This window comes from Siniperca chuatsi, linkage group LG23, assembly GCF_020085105.1.
Source record: "Siniperca chuatsi isolate FFG_IHB_CAS linkage group LG23, ASM2008510v1, whole genome shotgun sequence".
Taxonomy (NCBI): Eukaryota; Metazoa; Chordata; class Actinopteri; order Centrarchiformes; family Sinipercidae; genus Siniperca; species Siniperca chuatsi.
In genome coordinates, this window is record NC_058064.1 from 3,500,092 (window position 1) to 3,524,149 (window position 24,058).

Below are 24,058 nucleotides of genomic sequence, written 5' to 3' on the forward strand. Positions count from 1 at the left end.
TGCAAGAGCAAAACAGTGGAAACATATTAGAACACCATCAGGAAGCAAAACTGAACGATGATGTTTAACACACTGTGTGGCGCAGATTCACATCAGATGAGGAGTCACAACAGGGACATGGATTCATGCAACACCACTGCCATAGAGAGGTAAAAATAAAGGAGAATTACATTCATGATGACACATAATCACATCTCAACAGGCAAAGAGCAAAAGACAGAAAAAAACATCAGAAATAGTGTTTGATATTAATTCCCAGCTTGCTGGAGGGGCTCAATTAGGAAGTGACACTCAATTGAGTGGTCTCTGAAATTATGGGTTTCACTCAATTTCATTAAACTGTACTTAGCTGCGGCAGTAGCCCTGGACTTGAAAGGTCATACAGAAATAGTTCTTGATTAATGAACCTTGTTAAATGTACCGAGACTTGTAAGTACAAGCATTAAAGCCACAGCAATATTTCTCAACTTACTACTCAGCTACCAAAGTTACTATTCTACAACCAGTACATGTGACAAGTTATGCCATTAATACTTAAAACTAATGCTTTATGTCAGAAAAAAAATAAAGTACAGTTGACAAGAACATATACAGTGTGCAGACAGTGATGGTGACGCCGGGTGTTGTTGGGGACTGTAAGGAAAAGTGTGATCACCAGAGTCAGGACAGCAGCTGGAGGAAGATGGAGTGATCCAGGAAGTGAACTTATTGGCACTGAAGCCACAAATTAAAGTGTCTGTCTATGTCGAGTTTATCCACTGCCCGAGTACGAACTAACCTCGTCATTGTTGATCTGAACTGGATTAGTGTTGCAAAGTGCTTTTTCTAGCACCAAATTAATACAGTTTTGTCTTCCTTCAGGAATCTATTCACTGGAGACTATCCTGGCAACAATACAGGTAACAACAGTTCCTCTACGTATTTTTAGATACAGTACAGGCAGGATGATGGTTTACACTTCCTCTGAATCTTGAAAAAAATTGTAATTTTTTAGTTTTAAGTAAATGCTCAAAACCTTTTTAGCCACAATCTCTCTCTCTCTCTCTCTCTCTCTCTCTCTCTCTCTCTCTCTCTCTCTCTCTCTCTCTCTCTCTCTCTCTCTCTCTCTCTCTCTCTCTCTCTCTCTCTATATATATATATATATATATATATATATATATATATATATAAATATGCAGCATGACAGTTTGATCAAAAATGTATGTCTGACCGTGGGATGTACAGACGTTTCATTATCAGCTTTTTCACAAAATTTTTTGCTTCATCTTGTAGCTTAAACAATCAAAAACATACATTTTTTAAAAACTCGTGTGGAAATGATTTCACTGTTTATCAAACTAAATTAACTTTTAAGACCATTGTAACGTCAATACATTCGCTAAGTTAAAATTCTAAGATGGGTTTTTTCTTCATATTTTAATGGCTCAAATTACAACAATTTTTAATGGAAATTTGTTAAAAACCTGAATGTAAGAGCTATGCAGCATGACATATGAAATATGTTTGATCAAATATTTATCACTGACGTAATTAACCTGTGGGATGTATATACTTTTCCTACAGTGTATATTTCACTTATTGAATGACTCAACAATAGGAACTAAAGACTTTCCTATAGTGTAGTACAGTTGTTTTTATTTTAAACTCAAAGTGTGTACAAATGGTTTCAAATCTAATTCTGTGGTTTAAGGGATCTTCCTTTAAAGTATATGAGCATTGTTTGAGCCGAAAAGATTTTATTGTCCTCCATCTTCCTTCATAACTAAGCTGTTCGAGGCCACCATATTGCTGGCCGCTAGCAGGTATCGGTATTGTTTTTATTTCACACATCCAGAAAGAGGAAGTGATTTCAGTGTCTATAAAACAATGAAACCTGCCTAACCTCGCCTTAAGGAGCTCCATTTACAACGTGATAGTATAAATGCTTTTGTAGAGGCTTTTTCCTCCCTTACAAAGGTCTGAGGACAATAAAAGCATAGTGATGTTCTTGGATTTTGAGGGTCATAAAATCAGATTCTTCCTTTTGTATGAAAGTCTACAGTCAACAGTAAAAAAAGATAAGAAATGTTTGGTTTGACAAGAATGTTCCCTCCAAACAGTTGTCTGTCTGCTCATAATTTTGTAGTTTCAGGCTTTGGACAGTGTGCAGCACTTTTCTTATCTTTTGTCCTGAAGGGACAAAATTAAACTCAATATCAGCACAAATGAACAGCTCAGTTTTTGCAGGGGTTAGTGACAGAAAGCCACTCTAGATCAGAGATTCATCCAGCTGGTGTTTGCAGAGTAAATTATACTGCAGTGGTGATGGTGGTTAGGAAAAGGAGGAGACCATCTCTTAACTCAAACTACAGAACCATAAAACCACTGTCATTTCTCACAGTTCAGCCAATTCAGATACAAAAATGCAGATTAAAAAATATCCTGCACAGCAGCAAATGTGGTAGCAGATGGTTGTTAAAAGAAAAGTTAAACAAAAGCCTCCAGTGTTGGAAAAGTGGCTCATTATCTTGTCAGCGGGCAGGGAAACGAACAGACAGCTACTGTTATAGTTGTGTGGGCTCTGGAAGAAAGGAAAGTTCTGGTTCCTTCTTCAGCTACAGTATTAAAGTCAAATATCTTAAAAAGCAAGTGGCTCCTGCTGTTATAGAGGACTAACTGGCTAATGACTAAATACAGGAGGAAGATGACATAGGAACCTGAAAAAGATTGAGGACAGGTGTAGATCCATTCAGTAAATGTATAAATTTTAAAGTATATTTCTTTGACATAGAGCTCCAGGTTGTACCCTGAGAAAAGCCAGGTTAATTTAGGAGAGTAGCCATTTTTTTATAATAATAATAATAAACTGCAGGTTTAAATAGTCAATGTACATCAGCTGTTGATTAAAAACAGTCATGCAGTGCCTTTAGATGGCCACCAGAGGGCACATTGTCACCTGAAAGACCTTTAAGGACAGAGGTGCAACCACTTTGGAATCAAAACATGGGAGTAAAAAAGCTGAAGATAGAAAGACAAGAGGAGAGCCAGCCACTGCAGGACTCCAAATAAGCACTGAAGCAATGCATCGGAACTTAGTTAAAAATATTATGTGGGGGATTAAAAACTGCTGGAAGACTAGTTTGTGAAGAAAAAACTGTTGGACAGACAGGAGACAGACAGGACAAACAAGACTGACTGAGGGACAGATGGACAGAGACATGGAGAGGGAAGACCAGTCAGGATAGCCCACCGGTTACTGTTGTAGGAGGGAATGTGGCCCCCACTCACGGCCACACTTTTGTTGTTGTTGGCTAACATCGTTTGAAAGAAGAGGGAGAGAAGGCAGATTAATGAGGAGACACACTACTACTATTGCAAATACAGCTGTAAGCTAAAGCGCAGCAGGAAGCCACAGTACACATGCACTGCCACGTCGAAGCCATAATATCTGAAGGGGCATTTGTTTCACTGTCAAGTCGACTCTGGGTGTTGTTTGACCGATTTGGTGTCTTTTTAAGGGACCACATCAGTATAGATTGCAGCTATTTTTTTAAATGTGGACATATTTATGTAACTTTTTCGAATAATAGTTGAGTTTATAAAATCTCAAAGTAGTGAAAAAGCTTTGTTTGTCTGACCAACAGCCAAACCCCCAAAAAGATTCAGTTTTATAAAAAGTGTTATCATTGTTAATTGTTTCTCAGACTAATTAAGGGTGCTGAAAACCTAATAATAATAATGACTACTACTTACTCATGCATACTTGTGTATATTGTATTGGTTTAGGTAAAGGGCTTCAGCATACTATTAATTAGTTCTGCATAAAAATGCGAATAAGAACAGAGCAGTGTATCAGTTTATAGTTGTCTCTCTCTGGTTCTCTTGCACCTGTTGCAGCCACATCACCACTGGACCAAAAATCACAGTCAAAAATGTCCCTTTCCGTATTATAGCTGGTTATACTTTGTCTGTGTGCTTCGTGCTGTAGCAGTACCTGGTGCGGGCAGATCCAGCTTTGCCCTCCTGAGCTCCATCATGGACGCCTGTAGCTGCTCAATCACAAAGTCGTCCTCGAAGAAGAAATCTTTGGACAACGTCGCCTGCAGAAACTCCACCAGCTCTTCCATGGACAACTTCAACAGGTGCTCTGTAAATCACACACACACACACACACTCACAAATAAGACACTTTCAGTCTTTGAGAGGTAGACACCAGCGGGTACCACTGTGTAAACAGTCTTACTCTTGTGCAGTTTGAGGATAGTGTAGGACATGGCGGGCAGCAGTCTTTCACCCTCAAAGATGTAGATGTCCCAGATCCTGAGGGTGAGGGTGAAGGGAGTCTGGACACAAACAGAACAAATGCTCAGAGGATCTTCTTATTGTTTTCCCTGTACGCTTCTTGTAGAATGATTGATATATTTCTTTGTCTCACATTGGCCATAAAGGATAAGGCTGGCTATGTGTCGGCATTTTTGTTGTTGTCAACAAATCCCACAATATTTTAGTCCGTCTGTCAATACTTTCTGACTTTTCTACCCTGTTAGTTTTGGTCTTTTCATGGGATTTGATGACAACAACAAAAATACAGAATATCTCCAGACTTATCCTTTTAAAAGGCTGATGTTATCGCATATCATTTAGTGTGGATTTGAAGTTGCTTTTATTTTAACATCAATTAGCTGACCAGAGAACATTATTATTAACAGTATGGTGAAGGGGGATCACTTAAACGTGAAACAAAGAAATGTTCCCATTGGCGTGGAAAAAACAACCTATAGCAGCAGTTTTGTTACATTTTCATATATGGGGTGAGCTTGCTGTTAATGTACTCACTCTGTCCAGGAAGCACTGGAAGAACCACTTCATGGTGTAGAGGCTAGTTAACACCTCTTGGTTGTCCTGCAGCAGCACAAACAAACCCAAAACGTATTCAGTGCATTGAGCAGGGAGGTTACTGTTGAGTATGATAATGTAATATCATCTATATAATTTGTCACTTGTCAGAATATATATATAAAAAAATTCCTTCTAAATGTCCAGGAAACATAAATATGACCAGTATATTCACCACAAGTTACAGTGTATCAAGTAATAATAATAAAACTTTATTTATAGAGCACTTATCAAAACAAAGTACAAAGTGCTTCACAACAAGAAAAATAAAATAACAGTGAATGACGAAATATAAAGAAATAAAACACATGAAATACAGAAAAGCAATAAAATAAACAGTAAAATAAACAGCCAGTTCACGTAAAATCAGGATATGCTTTCAGATAAAAATGTGTTTTGAGACGAGATTTAAACGAAGACACTGACTCAGACAACCTAATTTCTTGGGCAAGTTGTTCCAGAGCCTCGGGGCCCTGATAGCAAAAGCTCTGTCCCCTTTAGTTTTCATCCTGGACTCAGGAACAGACAGGAGACCCCTGCCCGAAGATCTCAAACTACGTGAAGGTTCATAAGGGATTACAAGGTCTAAAATATAATCTGGGGCCAGGCCATGAAGAGCCTTAAAGTAATCAACAAGATCTTAAAATCAATCCTAAAACCAACAGGGAGCCAGTGTAAAGAGGCTAAAACAGGTGTTATGTGGTCATACTTCTTGGTCCTGGTTAACAGCCTAGCAGCTGAGTTTTGTACAGTCTGCAGTCGTGTCAGAGCTTTTGATTAAGACAAGTGAACAGGCTGTTACAATAATCAAGGCGTGAGGAGATAAAAGCATGCACAACAGTTTCTGCATCACTAAGATTTAAAATAGATCGTATTTTTGCAATGTTTCTGAGGTGATAGAAACATGATTGGACAAGCTTAGTGATATGTTGCTCAAAACATAAATTGCTATCAAACAGGACACCAAGATTTCGTGCAACAGGCTTGATATGTTGTGACAGGTTACCAGTGGATGGCAGTATTTGTTTAGTGATGTGTTGGGGCCCAATAACAAGGATTTCAGTTTTATTTGAGTTGAGCTGAAGAAAATTTATCGACATCCAATTTTTATGTCAGACAGGCAGTCCTGCAGAGAACTCAGCGTACTAAGGTCAGTGGGCTTGACAGGGAGGTACAACTGTGTGTCATCCGCATAACAATGAAAAGAAATACCATGTCTGCGGATTACATCACCCAAGGGAAGCATGTATAAGGAGAACAATATTGGTCCCAGAATTGAACCTTGAGGCACACCATACTTGATATGGGAAAAGGATGACTTGAAGTTATTAATGCTAACACAGAATTTCCTATTGGACAGATAAGATGCGAACCAGTCTAGTGCAGTTCCAGATATGCCCACCCAGTGCCTCAGTCTGTCTAAAAGAATGCCATGATCAATTGTATCAAAGGCAGCACTTATGTCCAACAGCACAAGAATTGAACACATGCCTGCGTCTGCATTCATTAAAAGGTCATTAGTGACTTTGAGAAGGGCTGTCTCAGTGCTGTGGTGTTGACGAAAGCCAGATTGGAACTTTTCAAAGGTATTATTGTTTTCCACAGCAGCAAGGAGCTGCTTAGATACAAGTTTTTCGAGAATCTTCTAAATAAAAGGCAATTTGGATATTGGGCGGTAGTTATCCAGGAGGGTGGGATCAAGCCCAGGTTTTTTTAAGACTGGCTGGACACAAGCTGTTGTAATGCTACTGCAAATACAGGAAGTGTTCTAATACAATAACATTATGCAGTTGTTATATTATTCAGCACTTGTTGCATTATTTATCGCTCCAGCAGTGTTGCGTGTCTCACCAGGTGTTGTTTCAGTTTGGGCATCATCTTCTTGAGGATGCGGTCGTGGTGCTCCTGGAAACGCATCAGCTTCGGGAAGCCGGGGACAAAAAACCCTAAAGGTGAGGACAGAAGAAGGGATGATCAGGTTAACTGGGCTGACTTAATTTTCAGCTGTCTCTTATTCTCTTGGCCTGCCATTAAACAAAAACCTTCATCTTTTCCAGTTGAGCTTCATGATGGCAACAGAAAGCAGCTGTAAAAGCTCAACTGTAAGTCCACATCTTCTCTTTAGTTGGTTGTACATATTCCTGGCTTTCAGGGCCAATTGGTGATAATCCCTTAAAACGTGTATGTATATAGTATATAATGCATATTCCTTAGTGTAGTGATCTTGGCCTTTTATGGAGGTTTTAGTGTCAGTTGCTAGAGATTTATGAGCTCCTTGCTGCAGCATGCCTGCTTGCTAATTTGTCCTGAGTTCCTCCTCACTGATGTCTTTCTGTTGATAATTTTATCAAGACCAGCAAAGGTCCTGAGGCACAAGTCTCACAAGGTTTCAATGAAAAAAAAAAAACAGGGGACAGTTTAATACCTTTTTAGTCAGGGTCTTGTTTTGAATAAATGTCAAATTAGCACTTGATAATCATGGTCAGAAGACTGTGTCCCTACCAGCCACTTCAGTGTTTTTAACACATTAACACCACCGATGTCCACTGGATGCGGCTGTTTTGTGTTTTACAAGCATGTTAAATACAGCAACATTTTCATTTCTACCCACACTGTTGAGTATTTGTGTTTCCTAAATGGTGTATATTACCAGCAGGAAAACTATTGCTGTCTCCCTCCCTCTCCAAGAAAATCTAGTTGACAAAAAACCTCCCCACAAGGTTCATTAGTAGCTGTTCTGCAGTTTTTAATGTTCAAATTTTCTTCAAAGAAATTTAAACATCTACTTTCAACTGGGCATACGCCATCTGCTGAGGAATATCATGTGATATTCTACAGGAACAGCTAGTAATAGACCTTGTGGTGAGATTTTTTTTTACCAGCTGCTGTTTCCAAGTCAAGAATGAACTTTTAATCTGAAGAAAAAATAGTTTTGTTTGTGTGCTGAGACAAAGTCAGAAACTCAAATGTATATGAATTTCACGTTGCATTCTCCTCCAGCAGAAATAGACCCAATGCATTAAGATATCGGAGCGAAAGCAAAGAGCAACAAGTGAGACGCTCCTTTCACATCAGCTGAAAGGCAGCAGATGGTCTCCGGCAGCCGCATCCTGTGGACTTCGGCTGTTAAAGTAGAATATGCTGCAGGAGATAACCAAACTTTTTCTCTTTTTCCCCTTTACCCATAAAAGTGTGTTTATATGTGTTACCATGCATGGCATGCTTCTGCCCAGACAGTAGTTTGACCAGAGCCCAGAAGGCGTCCTCTTCATTCATGTAGATCAGCAGCAGAGCTGTGATCTGACTCATGCCCTGGCAGTAGCCCACCTCCTGCAAACACACACAGTCGGGTAATGGTGATGAGTTGATTCCTTACTGCTTGTGTCCATGTGCCATGAACTGTATTTTCTTCTTTGCTAATGTGAGGCAACATGAATGAAGTGAATAATGTAACTTCTAAAATGAAGTGTAGGATTACTTACATTCTTTGCATTTAAATTAATTAAAATGCATTAGTCCTCATTCATTTGAACTTGATTTTTTTTTTATCTGCACAATTTACGTTTGTAAATCTTATTTATGTGCAGCTAGTATTATACAGGGACCTCATGTAATTAATTATTACCTCTGAGATCTGCATTTAGTGGGAAACATTAAAAGTTGTGGAAATGATTTGTTGTTGATTAATCTGTCACTTGTGAAAATGCATCCAAAACCTGAAGTGACAGCTTGGAAATCCAGAAACACAAACGCTGCCACCTGAAAAGATAGTAAAAGTATAGTAACCTCTGCAGTCAGTGTGAATGACTCACCGTGTTGTACATGGAGTAGGCTGTGAGGACGTGGAACAGAGCCTGCTGCCTGAGGACACAAACAATCCAGAGTTTAGTACCACAATCATCATTCATAGTTTTGGTTCTGTATTCTAACAGCTTTTAACTTCCAGTTCAAATGCATGTGTTCGGCCTAGAAGCCTCTCAGGTGTAAAATAAATAAATGTGAAGTAAAACATTCCCTTCGCACGTGGGAATGAAAGTGCAAGACTGAGTTGTGTTGCTGCGAGGGCCAATATGTTTCTTAATTTCAGAGCAGTAGCATGAAAAAAAATCATTAAAATGGTGTTAAAACAGGTGTCGTTGCTGTATAGAGTATACGAGAGCTGCAGCTGGTTGCTGATTCTCTTTGGCTTAAAATTCATGAGAAACTGTTGTCAAATCTACATAACAAAGCAGAAGTCCAAACAGAAAAAGGGGACATGAGCCGTCTCACTTCCATATTAGGAAAGCTTTGGGGCTTCACATTTTAGGAATTGGTTAGGGCAGATTTACCACCTTCTTTTGATTATTTACATTTTCTATATGTAATTAATTAAACCACAAAAACATATTGCTCTAGCCTGACAGTATACTTATGTAAAGTGTGAAAATACATTTATAGCAGTTAGCAGCAAAAATAGAGGCAAAGATATGCAGGACTAAGATAATGAAGATAAGTGCATGTCTGACAGATACAAAACAGAATCAATACAATGGTAAAACAGTGTGGAGTTACAGTATATAAATACTGACACCTGTGAGTGTTTTTAAACCTTTTAACCAATCAAATTGCTGCTTTACAATTTTCAAGGTCTCACTATCCCCCTCACTTTTATGACAAGATTTTTGACCTATGTTAGCTACAGTCAGCTATGTAAGATAATGTGCATGCTAATGGCTGAGTTCTGCTATTTAGTCCACAACAGGACTGCTTCATTTCCTATGAAGGAAATAACATTTTGCATTTCAACTAAATTAAGGTTTAGTAAGTACTGGCCCGATTTTCATGAAACTTGGTGGAAGGGCGTAGCATGGGCCAAGGAAGAACCCGTTACAGTTTGGAGCAGATCCAAATCACAGGGCACATACATGAATTATTTTTTTACTTTGTTAATGCTGCGAGAAAGGTCAGTTGTGAGATGATGAGGCTTCAGCTAGCCCCAGCCACATTCTGACATGCTGTAATTCTAATAGTTTGATTTGCATATCATAGAAGACTGGACTGTTGGCCTTGGCGGAGGCCTGCGCTCTCAGTGCCCTTCTAGCTGAGCATTATTATTGCTAAAGGAAAGTAAAGGTTGGTTGTTAATGCAGCAGTGTATTCTGGAGATACCCACTTGACATCGTAGCGATGCATGAACATGATGTGGTCCCTGTAGGTGCGGTTCACATCCAAGTCAATCTGGCGGATGTCGGGGGAGACTCCTCTGGCTCTGGCCTTTAATTTCTGTAGACAAACCAGAAAATGAAGAATAAACGACAGAACATACTATCCTCAAACACTACTACAGACTAAAAAGTCTGGAAAACATCTCGTAAAAATTGATTGAGTCTGGAACAAACTACAAAGATTGTTAATGATGAAAATGAGCAGTACTGCATCTCAAGTTTCATGAAAGCAAAGTTCCGGCTAATTGCATCTCTACTTGGTGAACAACTACTTCAACTAGCCTGTAGGGCTGAAACTAAACATACTTCAGCAATTTAACAGCATGTACCTCTGAATTTATTCAGAAAGTATTTGAGTGAATAGTTTCAATGAAATTTAACATTTCAGAACAGTACTTTCCAGTTTGAAAAATGCAAAATGCACTGTGGTAAACTGCATTTATCTCAACTGGTTAAAAGAGGATCCAGTTTACTTGTAAATGAAAATGTAGCGACCCATATATTCATGAACCTTACATGTTCCCTTATGCTTGTATGATGTTAATTTGGGCTAAAAAGTTTAAAAACTCATATAGTTGATATTTATAATTTGTTTATAATTTGACAAAAGATAAAATGGATTATTATCGACACAGCTCCCCTGCTCACAAGACAGAAAATTACTCTTCCCCAGTTTCTATTTTCCACTTTCTTGCTCGTTTACTGTTTGTGCCCTCAACTCATAATTACAACACTTCCACACAGCAACTGAAGGCAGCGATATATTGATCCTGCCAGATAAACTTTCTAATGAGATCCAAAGTTTCTCATTGCAGAAGGTTCTTTACAGTGTGCAGCTTCACACAGACACAATTAAGCCTCCAAACCCACATCTCGCCCACAATAACTCTGGAGCTTACTGAAATCAAATAAAGCTAAGGTGCGTGCTGGCTGGCTTATGAATCTTTATGAGGCTTGTGCAGTATTGAAGGCTGCTGTGCTGATTTTATAAACTGGTGTGGGAGAGCAGGACTGTAAAGTGCCGGCAGGGAGAGCGGGTGCTTGGCGGTGAGATCCTGGCTCCATACCTCGTAGAAGTCTTTCTTCTCCTCCTTTATTTTGGGAACGTCGAGCAGCAGACACCACACCTCCCCTCGGAGCTGCAGGGGAATTCCCTTATAGATCCTCCTGACCAGCTGGAAGGAAACAAACAGCAGGAGGTCATTGTTAGAAAGGCCTTCAAAGAGGAACAGCTTCTTTCACCTCAGAACACCCTCGACATTTAGACCAGAGCAGAGTAGAAGTTTTTAAACAGGTTTTAGCCTGACAAAACATCAGGCCTTTCATTAAACATCAGTGTTATGATGGCTATTTCCTGACCACAGCTAATGTTCTGTTTTAACCCTGAAAACTTTTCCAGAAGTGTCCCATAATGCTGTAAATGCTGCTTTGCTCTGATTTTATATCATTGCACATTAAATGTCTTTGGGTTTGGACTGTTGGTTGGACAAAACAAGCCTTTGACTCTAGAGAAACTGTAATCTGTATTTTTCACTATTTTATGACATTTTATAGATGCAATAATTGGGGGAAAATTGATAGAGAATAATTATTAGTTGCAGCCTGAATTTGTGAAACCTTCCAAACCCCAGTAACAAGTGAACACTGCTCTGAAAGACAAGATGAATGTCAGGCCCCCGCTTGTTTACTCGATATGGGAATATTTGTTGATTACTATCTTTCTATTCTTCCGTCCAGCCAGCATTGAGTCACGTCTACTTTGAAAAGTGTTATATACATACAGCTTACTTACTTATTAATAATGTATTTTTTTTTACATTATTCATACTGAAGAATTTATTTGTACAGCAGTATATCATCCCTCATTATGTTGGTTTTCTGCAAACTGAAAAGTACATTAAGTTGTTTTACATTTAGTAAAATTTATTTGGTTTGTTATTGTTTCTATACAGTTGTTCCCATCAGTATCCAATTATTACTGCTGTCATGGTGTATTCTGCAAGTAACTTTCTACTAAGATAATTATAGTTAACTTAATATTAACTTATATTCTTGTTTTCAAATAATTTGATCCATAGAATGTGGCTCCACTGATCCTGGTTGTTATCTAATGTTAATTAATGAGATTAATAACTTATATAGAACCTTTTAAAAAACACCAAATGTGTGCTTAGAAGTTACAGTGTATAAAAAGACAAAAGATAAGTCATCACAATAATATGATTCCAGGAACAGTGAAACAAGCAAAATGAAAAATACACATTTTTAACTGTTCAAAAGGTAGTTGCTGCAGACCTCAGAGATGCAATCGGAGCCTCTGGCAGTTGCCAAACATTATTCAGAATAGAGAAACCCATCAACCGAGCTGCTCTCAGCGTGTCAAAGATACAAACGGTGTATGCATGAATGTACTCTGCACTCTCCCCGAGCAAAAGCTAAGGGCTTTGGAAGGTGAACCGCGGCCATCTGGCTGGACGAGCTCCAGGAGAGATTGTGGGCAGAGAGAGGGAGTTAGAGAGACTGCTATGCATGCAGAACAGTCCAAAGTAATTCAGTATCTACAAAGAGATGGAAAATCAGTTGGACTCCGGGTGAGGAAGATTAAGTCTTAAAACCCAAACTGCTGGAACAGCAAAGCTAATCGGAGCAGTGAATTCTCCGTCTACAGCTATTAAAACCCAACCAGCCGAAACAGTTATACAGCAGATATGGGAACTGTTGTGACTGTAAAAGTGTGTGTGCACCTGCTGTACAGGGGACTGACGGGGGACACGATGAAAAGGACAGGTCTTTCTATAAGGGGGCTGTATTCACAAAACAGGCTAAGGCTAAAAGTAGCTAAAAGACTCATCCCCCCAAAATGCACCACAGGAAGTCATTCCTGCCTGTGGCCATCAAACTCTTTAACTCCTCCCTCTAAGTGTCAGTCTGTATGACTCTAAGTCATTAAACTGGACATTGATCATTAACATCACTGTTATACTTGAAATAATTGTGTAATATTCTCTGTTTAATACTCTGTTTTCAGTTTAAAATTCCCTATTGATATTCATTCATACTTCTATTACTGCTGTACAATATCCACCGTCTCATAATCATCTTAATAAGCTACACTTAACTTGACAGTACTCATTATTGCACTATTATTTATATTATTACATTGTATTATTATACCATACATACATATCAACCTCTAAATCCACTTTGGTGCTTACACTTATTTTAGCTTTTATACTTATATCCACTTTGTACTTAATTTATCTTCCCTGTATTATAGTGTATTATATTTGATTTGCTTAGTACTTCTCTTCCTGTGAGCGCTGACGTGACAGTGAGCTGCTGTAACAAAAGAGTTTCCCCTCTGGGATCAATAAAGTATTTCTGATTCTGATTCTGACTGGCGGAGTGAAAATAAGAGGTGTGTCAGTGCTAACTTTAGGATTTTGGTCTGAGAGTATTCCACACGGCATTTCAGCAAGTAAACAGGATCCAACAAAACTTTATTGTCTCCGCGGCTCGAACTTACACCGCTCTGTCTCCCACACACATCACTCAGCGACTGAACTGTTCAGGGATCAGATAAACGCTACAGCAGCTCAGTGCGCCTTGTATTTGATCGTATGTGTAGAAATCGCTGGAGCAACATCTGCTGTTCTCTGTCATACATGACAGTAGACTGAATGTTTGTAGGTTTTGGACTGTTGGTCAGACAAAACAAGACGTCATCTTAGGGAAAAAATAACAGGCATTTTTCGCTATTTTCTTAACTTTATAGACAAAACAATTAAGCGTTTAATTTAGAAAATAATATGCAGATTAATCGATAACGAAAATAACCGTTAGTTGCAGCTCCAGTTCGCTCATCTTAGGAAAAAGAAAATATCGCAGATTGAACATGCAGATGATGTTTTTGTGCTTAAGTTCATTCATAAAACATGATGTCATCCATAGCAACAGGTCGTCTTAGCTTAGGAGTTCTCTCAGCCGCTTCGTGAATACGTCTTTAGAGGAAACTATGAGCTTTTAGCATCATTTACAAGGACTCCTCGTGGTGAATATGGCCTTTAGAACTGGAAAGTATATTATTAAAATGTTCCTGTAACATTTGTATAACTCAGACCTCAAACTGTATTTTATTGTATATTTTATTTCTAACCTGAAATGTTTTGTTGCTTTAAAACGGTCACGTGGGAAAGAGAAAACTAGTGGAGGGAGTCAGAGAGCTGATTTACAGAGCTGTGTGAGGACGAGCTGAGAGCTGATGAAGAGTCACGAATCAGCTCTTGTCTCTCGTCTCTCCTGGTGTATGTACACAGGGTATGTGATGCACATGATGTAGGCGTGTGGCTGGTGTGTTTCCCTGTTAGAAGGCAGATTGTTGTGTGTGTCATCTCAAAATTAATGACATTTGCTTGTGTGTGTGGAGTATCCAAAGCCTACACTCCATCATCCTCTACCACCACACTTGGGACTCACTAGTTTCTAGTGCAACAGCCTTGTAATTAGGCTCTGATGAGCGAGTCAATGAGAGCATCTGTTAGACTAATCATCCTTTGAATGTGTGTGTGTGTACACTTAGACACGTGTGTTAGAGACAACATTTACATTTCTGTGAATCCGTGCAGTTCTAGTCTTTCTTTGCATTTACTGTGTACATACATCCAGCTCTTTGTTTTTACAGATTTTAACTAAAAATATATATATATATATATTTTTTTAAAGGAACAGATGAAACTGATTTTCACCTGGAGTTTGTCCTCAAATATCTAAAATGTGTTGTTTCCTGCTACAAGAAGACAAGTTTACAACAAACAAGCTCCTCTAACATGGCTTAGAAAGAGGCTTTCCTATTCATATCAATGTTACCACAACCAACAGCAGCCACTGAACAGCATCGCCAAGCTTCCAGCAGCACAAGAACACAATTACTTTGGCTGTCCCACTTTCTGGTGTGACCTGGCAGTTATTATTATGAAGAATGGCACTGGGATACAGCTTTATTCTCACTCCGGGGGCCCACCTCCCTAACACCATAACCCCCTTCAAGGTTTCAAATGGTACAACATTATTACTGTTATGGTAAACACTACAACCTCAAGCTGAATTCGTCGTGTGTGGTGTGAGGAGGGAGAAAAAAAAGAAATGGCTGCTTTACATCTGCTCAGCTCTCTTGTACATTCCTACTGCGGGCTAAATGTTCTCAGAATCTGGCAAGTGAGGGGGGAAAAAAAATAGACGTATCAAGCGTGACCTGTTTCCTCGCTGAGCTGACTGACAAAAAGAGGAAAAGAAACATCCCTGAAGCTTTAAAGAAGAAAGAAACAGAAGAAGAGGGAGGAGGAGGAGGAGATGGGGAGTGATGTGATGGAGTGAAGGTCTAAACACTCCTCACTGTCCTTGGTTGTTATTCGCTCTGAACATTTCTTTGAAACAAAGTGGAGGCGATGCCAAAGAGTCTCACTGTGCTCTCAGTGCCAGCCAGGAGTGTATTACACATTTCAAAGCCCCGACACACAACATACCCATACACACAGCCACACACCGAATCCCTGCTGAAAGCAAACAGACAAATGAAGGACACCGCGAAGCGCTCCAGGCAACACCACAACACAACCTGGACCCAAAAAGTCACTAATGAAGGCAGCCATAACTGATACCTGCCCCCCCCTAATGGTCCTTGTGGGAGGCCAACTGAGAGAGACACTCCCCTGCATCTGCTGCTGACAGGACGACTGCAGCAGAGGGCAGAAGCAGACCGATGTGGACTCTCTAAGTCCGGTATGTTAGGGTTGGGCGATTAATACTATCATTTATTGATTTTCATTGGATTTAAGGCAAGAAAATAATCAGCAGATTTATTGATAATGAAAATAATCAGCAGCCCTAGTCTAAACAGCTAATTGTTTGCTAACACGTGTCACCAAAACATCTTTATTATGTTGTTCCGCTGCCCCCGAGTGGCCAAGAAGATAATGCAGCTTTAATCTCTCCAAGGGAAATATTCAGTAATTGAAAACTAACAAATTTGTTTTTTTACACGTGACGGGTGTATTGACGTCTCCGGCCCAAAATGATTACAATACTTTTGTCACGTTTAGTTCTGTGATAGTTGTCACAGCATTATCACTTTTTGACGTGATTGATATTTACTAAAGTCGCATGTTAGCAAGTTAAACTCCTCTTCATCCCATTGAGTCAAATGCTTTTTCCGAGAACAAAATACTGTACTGTGACAAATTGTGGCCAAATTAAACTTCATAAAGACATGACAGGTGTTAAGCATGGTATCTTGATATGAGACATTTTTAACAATATGACTATAAAGTATTTATTTATCAACAACAAATCATAGTACTGACTCATCGGGAAGCCTAGCAATACTCACTTTTGTTATATTTGACTATTTTTACCCGAACGGTGAAGGACAGATGGAGGCGAGTGTGAAAAGGTAAAGAGAGGAGAATGAGATGTAACAGGAAAACAGAAGATCACCTTCTCACTGTTCTTGTATTTGTCCCAGCTATTCATCATCTTCAGCCATTTGGTGGTCCTCTCCACCTCCATGTGTTTTTGCTGCGTGGAAATGAGAAGTGACACATTAACACTTCCTCTCATCAGTTTTCCTGTGGCTGCGTTCGCGTCTGATGGGAATCACTGTCAACAACTTGACAGTTAAAAGTGCGGAGCGACTTGCAAGTGATCGTGCTGTATGTTCATAGTCGTCAAGATGCTCTAATTAAAGCCTTCTGCTTCTCCTGATCAGCTTTTCCACATGTGCACTTCTGCGTGAGCTCGTGTTTACATCCGAACAAAGCACATTTGTCATTTGCAAAGAAAAATTCAGTAATGAGTCGTGTGCTTCTTTGGGATTATGAATTGGATTTTAATATCACAAATACATCACTTTTGTTTGTTTTAGTGTTTTAATTAAGTAATTTGTTTCCAAATGTTGGGGGGGGGATTAAATAATAAATAAATATAAAATGGTAAAACTGATTTCTTTTGGAATTAGTTGGTCTATTCCCACACCCTGTATGTACGGGCTGAGAACAGCGTGTAAAAGCTCCTATTTCCCATGGTAGATAAATGCAACATGTGACAACACACCTGCATGGAAGGTAATATCACAAGTTGTAAAAAATAAATAAATAAAACATTTCTAACATACAACAGACAATGAGACATTTTGAAAATACTCTGAGGTGTTGGAACAGACTGAAAAAAGCTCAATACAACGTGATAAAAATAAAAACATGGCTGCGTCTACTTTTAGTCAAAAGCCAAAAGAAGAATCCAAAGACTTCCATAATCAATGTGATGATGTACATTGATTTTTAAATTATTTAATTAGCTGCATTAGTCAAGGACAGAAATTCCTGTCAAGTTATTTTATCCATGAACTGTTTCTCAATTGACTGTCCATAAAATGTACTATATCACAATGGATATCAATATGACAACGTAGAATTACATATACCATGATAGTTAATTGGATCCATATTGCCCACTCCGACCAGGAACTATCCAGATCATTGCTACTTTGGAGGCTTTCAGGCTAAATGTGTTTCTGTCTGCACAAATCTCAATCAAAGCAGTCTATTTTTAACCAGTCCCCAGTCTAATTTATCTAATCCTCACAGTTTTCCAGATGCAGGAGAAATGCAAACAGGAATGTGCAAAAGGGACTTTTTCCTGATTTACATAGTTGCAAAGTTTAGTTCCTGGAACTATTTTGTAAAAAAAAAAAAAGGGGGACCATAAGCTACACAAGAGAAGTAACAAAGTAGCTCACCTTCTCCTCCACGGAGTCGTAGGATGGAAGTTCATTTTCACTGAGGAGAAGAAAGAGAAGGAATGAATAAGAGAAGAGGGAAGAATGGAGAGATAAACAGTCTACGACTCATCTCTTAACCTCCAGGTTATTTTTAGTTATGTCCTTGCTGTCATATGTGCAGTGGAAGAATCGTAGTTTAGTCAACCCTGCCAGAAACCCTGAAAACACTGCTTGATGAAACAACTGAGTGACATCCGGGTCAGTGCTCGTCTCACTCTCCCTGACAGGAACATCAAACATGTCAGCGGTCACACAAACAGGAAATAACTGATTAGACATTCCTCAATTTCTGCTCTGCTTATCAGTGTTTCAAAGTCCCTGCAGGAGTTACTCAGTGGAACGTTTTTCTTTTATATTCAGGTTTAATCTCCACTGAATCCCACCGGCAACACTGCTCTGAGTACTACTTGCCATTTAGCAGAATAAACAGTAAACAGAGAATGCACCGCTTTTAATGAGGCCAGCTGAAAGTCCATGTATGTTCGACCACTGTAGACAAATGTTTTTCTCTCTTTTCTTCTTATTTCCCTCTTGGCTTTAACACACAACAACGTGGCCTAAAATCAAGCTGAAAAGTGAAAGTTGAGCTATTTCCATTGACCCAACATGTCTAAGATCTTCCAAATTTTAGGATTATTGAAAAAAAAAAACAAGAAATATAATATATATGCTTGATCTGGCAAATTACAGGCAAGCGTACCATTCTCTTCTTATCTATAATTAGTACTAAATGGCAGTTCTTTCCAGGAAATAATTGGGAAGTTATTAAGGAATAAGAGACCCTTGAAATAAACTGTTACCCTTCTGCCAGTGAAAGCATCCATGCCACGAAGGTGAGCAATTAGTCCAGATGAGGTGTTTTTTTGAAATCATGCTGTTGCATGTTAATTGCAATTATGCAAATTATGGTAAACGAATGAAGTACTGTACGTGAGGACTCTACGGGACAGCATAAGAGCTTCTTTCAAAGCAAACCCCAGACCACCATTTTGTGGCTGACTTGAAACCGGTTGTCTGGTCCACAGTGGAGCATGATACCAGCTTTCACACATCGCTGAACAAACCCAACTTTTTGGGGAAACCGTGAGTGTGAAAACGCCATTTAAGTTAACGTCTATTCTTGTTCTGCTCTTTCCGTCCACACAGCTTCTGAAGCCTAAAAAGTACATGGAGATCACGGGTCCTCTTGGCTCTTCTCTGCTGCCAGTCTGCCCAGTCTACAGCATCATTCCTGGGCTTCATATTCTTCTTTTTCTGCCCAGTTAGTGACCTTCACCTCAGGCTACTTCTGTCCCTGTCTTAAACAATCATATAACCCAGAGGTTTCCTCCTCCCACCATCCTACAGTCTCTCCCTCAGTGTTACACTGCCTATGGTCTGGATCGTACCACTCTATCCTAACACTGATGCCCTGTGATTGTGGCTAACCAGGCTGTTTCCTGCCTGCATGTGCCAGCCTATATATAACAGTCCAGCACAGTGCTGTTTAAGAGCCTCGCAGCCTCCCGACCGGCCCGGCCAAAGCCACAAACACACTCTTCCCTCAGCAACACTCGCCTGTACAGCCTCTCATTTTCTCCCTTTTCCCTTCAATGTGGTGCTACTGTTCAAACTGGGCTTTGGAGGGTTTTCATTAGGAATAATTATAGGTTGTGATGTTTTTCTGTGTGCGTCCTTACTGTACGAAGCCAAAGCGGTCGATGACTTTGTACAGGTGGAAGTTGGTGTCCTCCCAGGGCTCCACGGTGGCCTCTTTTCCCTGGAATCAAGAAGAAGAGAGAAGAAACACCATGAATAACACTGAAAACTAAAACATATGTGCACTTTGGGGTATGGCCTGTACATATCAAATAAAGATTGACAGAAAGTTCACTGACAACAATATCTGACTGTCCTCAGATCTGTTTCGGGCTAAGTCTCCTTTTTGGAAAATTTATTTAAGCACATCGGTTTCACAAAGGTTTTAAGAGTCCATGAAGACCTCTGATGTGTACCAACGAGCAAGTGATGCTAGTAAATGCAAGTTGAACACATAATAAAGTCAGTCTCATCATCATTCTTTGTAATGGATACTGTATTAACTGCTTGCATTGTACACTTCCTATTATACATACAAAAGTTGAATAGTAACCACTGGCTAAAACCAGCTCATTTACAATAACGCTGAAAATGAACAATAAATAAAAAGGTACAATAAGCCAAGGACTTAAACTAGTGTACGTGTGTGAGTGTAAAGCAGAGCTGAAACGATTGACTGATTAGGCGATTCACAGAAAATTAAATGGCAACTCTTATGATAACGGATTCATTACTTCATCCTTTAAAGGAAAATTGCCAAACATCTCCTGGTTCCAGCTTCTCAAATGTGAGGATTTGTCTATTTAGTTGGTCATATATGATCTTTCACTATTTTCTGACATTTTATAGAAAAAGCAATGAATTGCTTAAAGAATTGTCTACTTAAATCGCAACAGAAATAATGAGTATTTGCAGCCCCGGTGTGAAGTAAGCGTGTGTAACACAAGCTTGACTTGACAAATGATAAAAATAGTGTTTAATACTGGACTGCCATCTGAATTTGTCTGTTATTATTTTTCAGTTTTCCAGTTTTCAGTCAAAGAGTACAAAAGGTATAAAACTGAAAATGATACCAAAAATCTTAATTTTATATCGATTTGCTGAACGAAGAACGCTATTTCAAAAAAACTGATGAAGCAACTCTGTATGAGGCAACATTATATAAAACATGCAAACAACAACGTTTTGGTTAAAGTAAGTATTTAAAATAAATCAGGTCAAAAAACAGAAAGAAAAAGATGAGAGAAGGGAAAAAACTATAAAAATAAAACTACAAAAGTAGATTAAACAAGATCAGTTTTACGGGCTGGACTGGGTTTGGGTTCTGGGATGTGGGTCAGCACCTTGAACTCAGGAAAGATGTGACGGTTATTTTTTAAAAATGTTTGTAAAATGCAGTTTGTCTGACGCTGGGTGAGCACTGAAATAAACTGAACAGTGACTTCTGATTGAGTTCCAAATTACATGCCACCCACGTTCTTCGGGGGCAGAGAATCATGTTTTGATTGGCTGCTAGATTACGAGGAGAGCCAAGCCGGTGCCCTTGGGAAAGTGTGTCGGCGGTAGTGTGTGTTTATGAGACACAGAGAAACCATGTGTGTGTGTGTGTGTGTGAGCAGCGATTAACAGGTGTGAAATGAACAGCCAGACGCCCACCTGCGTCACCGTCTGACTCCAGGCCTCCGAAAAACTGGTTCTAGTTCATTCATGGACATCATGGACCAATGAAATAGAAAACCCACAATGAGGAAGGATTATGTAGAGAGACGAGCAGGGAGAGAATATCAGAGAGTCCGAGTGAGTGAGAAAAAGAGTAGGAAGAATAGAGGACGAAAAGGTGAAAAAGAGTTAGTAAATGCAGCGTTTCGAGTTCCGTCTAGCTGATTTGAGGCATGAGCTGCAGTTTCAAGCAGGATGAAGCTGTCTTTCCTTTTTCATCTCAATCTCACATCCTTTAAGACTCAGCCATTTTACCTTCATGGGGAGTTAAAGGGTCGACTCACCCAAAATCATTATACGTACACTAGGCACTATTTCTTTGGTAGAAAGTAGTCCAAGCGAAAACTGTCGACAGCGACGTCTGTGAACTGCCCGGAATAACCAGGATACTGACTCTGGAAAGAGATGTTGCTGAATTTATAAATGTAGTTTTTCAATGCTGTGAGCAACACAACCAGATTCCAATTCATGTCCATTACAGGAATCATCTCAGTTTCTAAATTCCCATAATGCTTTGGGGGACGTTATTTTTTTTGCCTATATTTATTTACATTTTTGCAAATTGGCACTACTAAAAGTATGCCGAATTAGCTATTAGCAGTTCCTGTTTGCAGCGTACCCATGGATGTACAGACAACTATCACTGGATTACTTTGATGCTGAAGAAAACTTAAAAATGTGATGATTCTCAGGCAAGTTCTGGACCGTTTTTTTTTATTTCTCTGATTCCTGAGCGGATTTATGGACGTTTATTTATGATAAACATCAGAGATGTTCAGATTTGACTGAGTTATGACTCAGAAGAAGGAGGAGTGCAACTGCTGCAGCTCCAACTGCTGACCGTGTTGGTAAGCAGCCAAATTGGCGGGCCAAACTAGAATAACATACTTCCTGTTGTTTTAACAACACCAGCATTAAGTGAGAAAATGTTTTTTTTTAGTAATTTGGGTGAACTGACCCTTTAAAAACACATGCTCAGTATGACCTACCATGCCAAGCAAGCTGGGTCTCGCCATTCGTATCTGCATACAGAGCTTTATTTCCTGATACAACTGTGATTCCAAGTGCTACTTAATTAGACAGCAATTTATGTGTCATTGTGCTGAACAATTGGCGATTACAGACAATTGCATTTCTAGTGTTTATTCCTTTTATCAAATTATGTGCAGAGTGATCCATTTATTTTGGCACTGGAAAACTCATGTGTTTGTAAATGTTATTTGTAAACAAAAAGTCAACGTGTTAACAATTCATATAGAACAGATAACATAATATCTTTTGTGACCTGTGAGCCCATTTTAAAGTCACAAAAATTCTCATGACTCCATCAGTTTGTCGAACTCTCATGAACATGAGGATGGGATCCTTTAGTATTTTCAAGTGCATGGAGGACACTGCAAACAAACTTCATAGAAATGGACAAATTTTAAATAAATCATTCTATCCTGTCAACGTAGCAATGGATGCCTCACTGGGTCCCGGCGCCATGGTTGGGTAACGCTGGGTTATGATATATAAGTTTTAAACTGCACAAAAGCACATGTTCCTAAAATATGGACATGAGGGAAGCTTTACCTGACAATCTGAGTACTTTGAAGACACAAAGACGTCAAACTTACCACTACAGAAACAATTATTGAACCTCTAACCACGACTTTCCTACCGCTCTCCACTGTTTACGACCAAAATATCTTAAAATATTCGTGATTCAGTACAGTAACAGAGCCAGAAGGCCTGTCTGTGGTTTCACAGGGCAGTCTGACGACCAGATGTTGAGGTGAATTTGTAAATTCATTATCTCCTCCCTCTGTTCTCACCCAGCGTCTGCACCGCTCCCTCAGCAGAAACACACCAGTTAAATAAATAACTCCAACACACACATCTCTGAAAGATCAAAAGACCTCTGTGTTTTATCCCACCTTACACCAAGCGTGTGTTCACACGCTCAAATAAGAGTCAGGGACACTGCATCATCATGGCTGACACATTTATCATTTCTCTCCGGCTTAAAATCAATTTCGGGGTCAAATTAAAGCCGGACTCTGACTGCTCAGCGCTTCTATGACTGTGTGTCACCAGCACTCTGTGATCGACTGCACAATTCAGTCCCGTGTGCTTTCTTTCAGTGCCACTGTTCAGGATTTCTACAGTTTATTAACTGATTCCAATAAATCAGTGGTTCCACACCTGGTCAAATGGTCAGAAAGATGAGTGTGGAACACTGGAGACTTCTCACCCTGATTGGTCGCCATCTTGGCTATGTAGCAGAAGGTGGGGGGAGCTGCAGCGGTTGGGGTTGCTCCCAGTTATACATGTGTTTTTTTCCCCAATAAGCACCACTGTACTGTTGTCAGATAGAAGTCATCAGTGTGTTTATTGGGTTAATTTTGGCGGTAATGCTCTGTCCGCTTGCAGTTCGCCATTAAAGAGAAGAAGACGAAGTGGTCAAATGTTGCGATCGTCATTTCCGGTGAGTACAGACAGCCGTGTTCGACTGGAGACGACACTACACTGTTGAAATTCACGCCCTACGCAAGTACATAGTGTACACAGTGTACTACATGGAAGTGTACTAACGGAAGTATTGACTGAATTGAGACACAGCTGAGGCTCATGGGAATGTCATTAGTTTTGCAGGTCAAAAACCAAAGTATTGGACAAATAAAAAATTTGACCGGATGATGGCGCTAGAGGATAAGTTTAGAGATCACCAAAGTCAGTCACTATTCATCCTGTGAGGAACATGAATGTCTGAAATTTCATGGCAATCCTTCCAATAGTTGTTGAGGCATTTCACTCAAAAACCACTCATGGCGGCACTAGATGAAAAGTCAAGGAATCACCAAAG

At 39.5% G+C, this 24,058-nt stretch overlaps 1 protein-coding gene and 1 long non-coding RNA gene across 4 annotated transcripts in view; one reads left to right on the top strand and one right to left on the bottom strand.

Moving 5' to 3' along the window:
• usp6nl (USP6 N-terminal like) overlaps positions 1 to 24,058 on the bottom strand; it is an 83,971-nt gene that overhangs the window by 2,756 nt on the left and 57,157 nt on the right. For all 3 annotated transcript variants that reach the window (XM_044185878.1, XM_044185875.1, XM_044185876.1), the window contains 11 exons: positions 19,593 to 19,672; positions 17,872 to 17,911; positions 16,572 to 16,652; positions 11,147 to 11,254; positions 10,028 to 10,137; positions 8,688 to 8,736; positions 8,085 to 8,205; positions 6,727 to 6,821; positions 4,816 to 4,881; positions 4,223 to 4,322; positions 3,974 to 4,126 (listed from right to left, as the gene is read on the bottom strand). In XM_044185878.1, coding sequence (XP_044041813.1) covers positions 3,974 to 4,126; positions 4,223 to 4,322; positions 4,816 to 4,881; positions 6,727 to 6,821; positions 8,085 to 8,205; positions 8,688 to 8,736; positions 10,028 to 10,137; positions 11,147 to 11,254; positions 16,572 to 16,652; positions 17,872 to 17,911; positions 19,593 to 19,672 — 1,003 coding nt within the window. The remainder of the gene's footprint in view (positions 1 to 3,973; positions 4,127 to 4,222; positions 4,323 to 4,815; positions 4,882 to 6,726; positions 6,822 to 8,084; positions 8,206 to 8,687; positions 8,737 to 10,027; positions 10,138 to 11,146; positions 11,255 to 16,571; positions 16,653 to 17,871; positions 17,912 to 19,592; positions 19,673 to 24,058) is intronic.
• LOC122871152 lies at positions 6 to 8,078 on the top strand. Its single transcript, XR_006376802.1, has 4 exons — positions 6 to 899; positions 3,968 to 4,121; positions 6,730 to 6,827; positions 6,933 to 8,078. It is a non-coding gene; the product is annotated as an uncharacterized LOC122871152 (long non-coding RNA).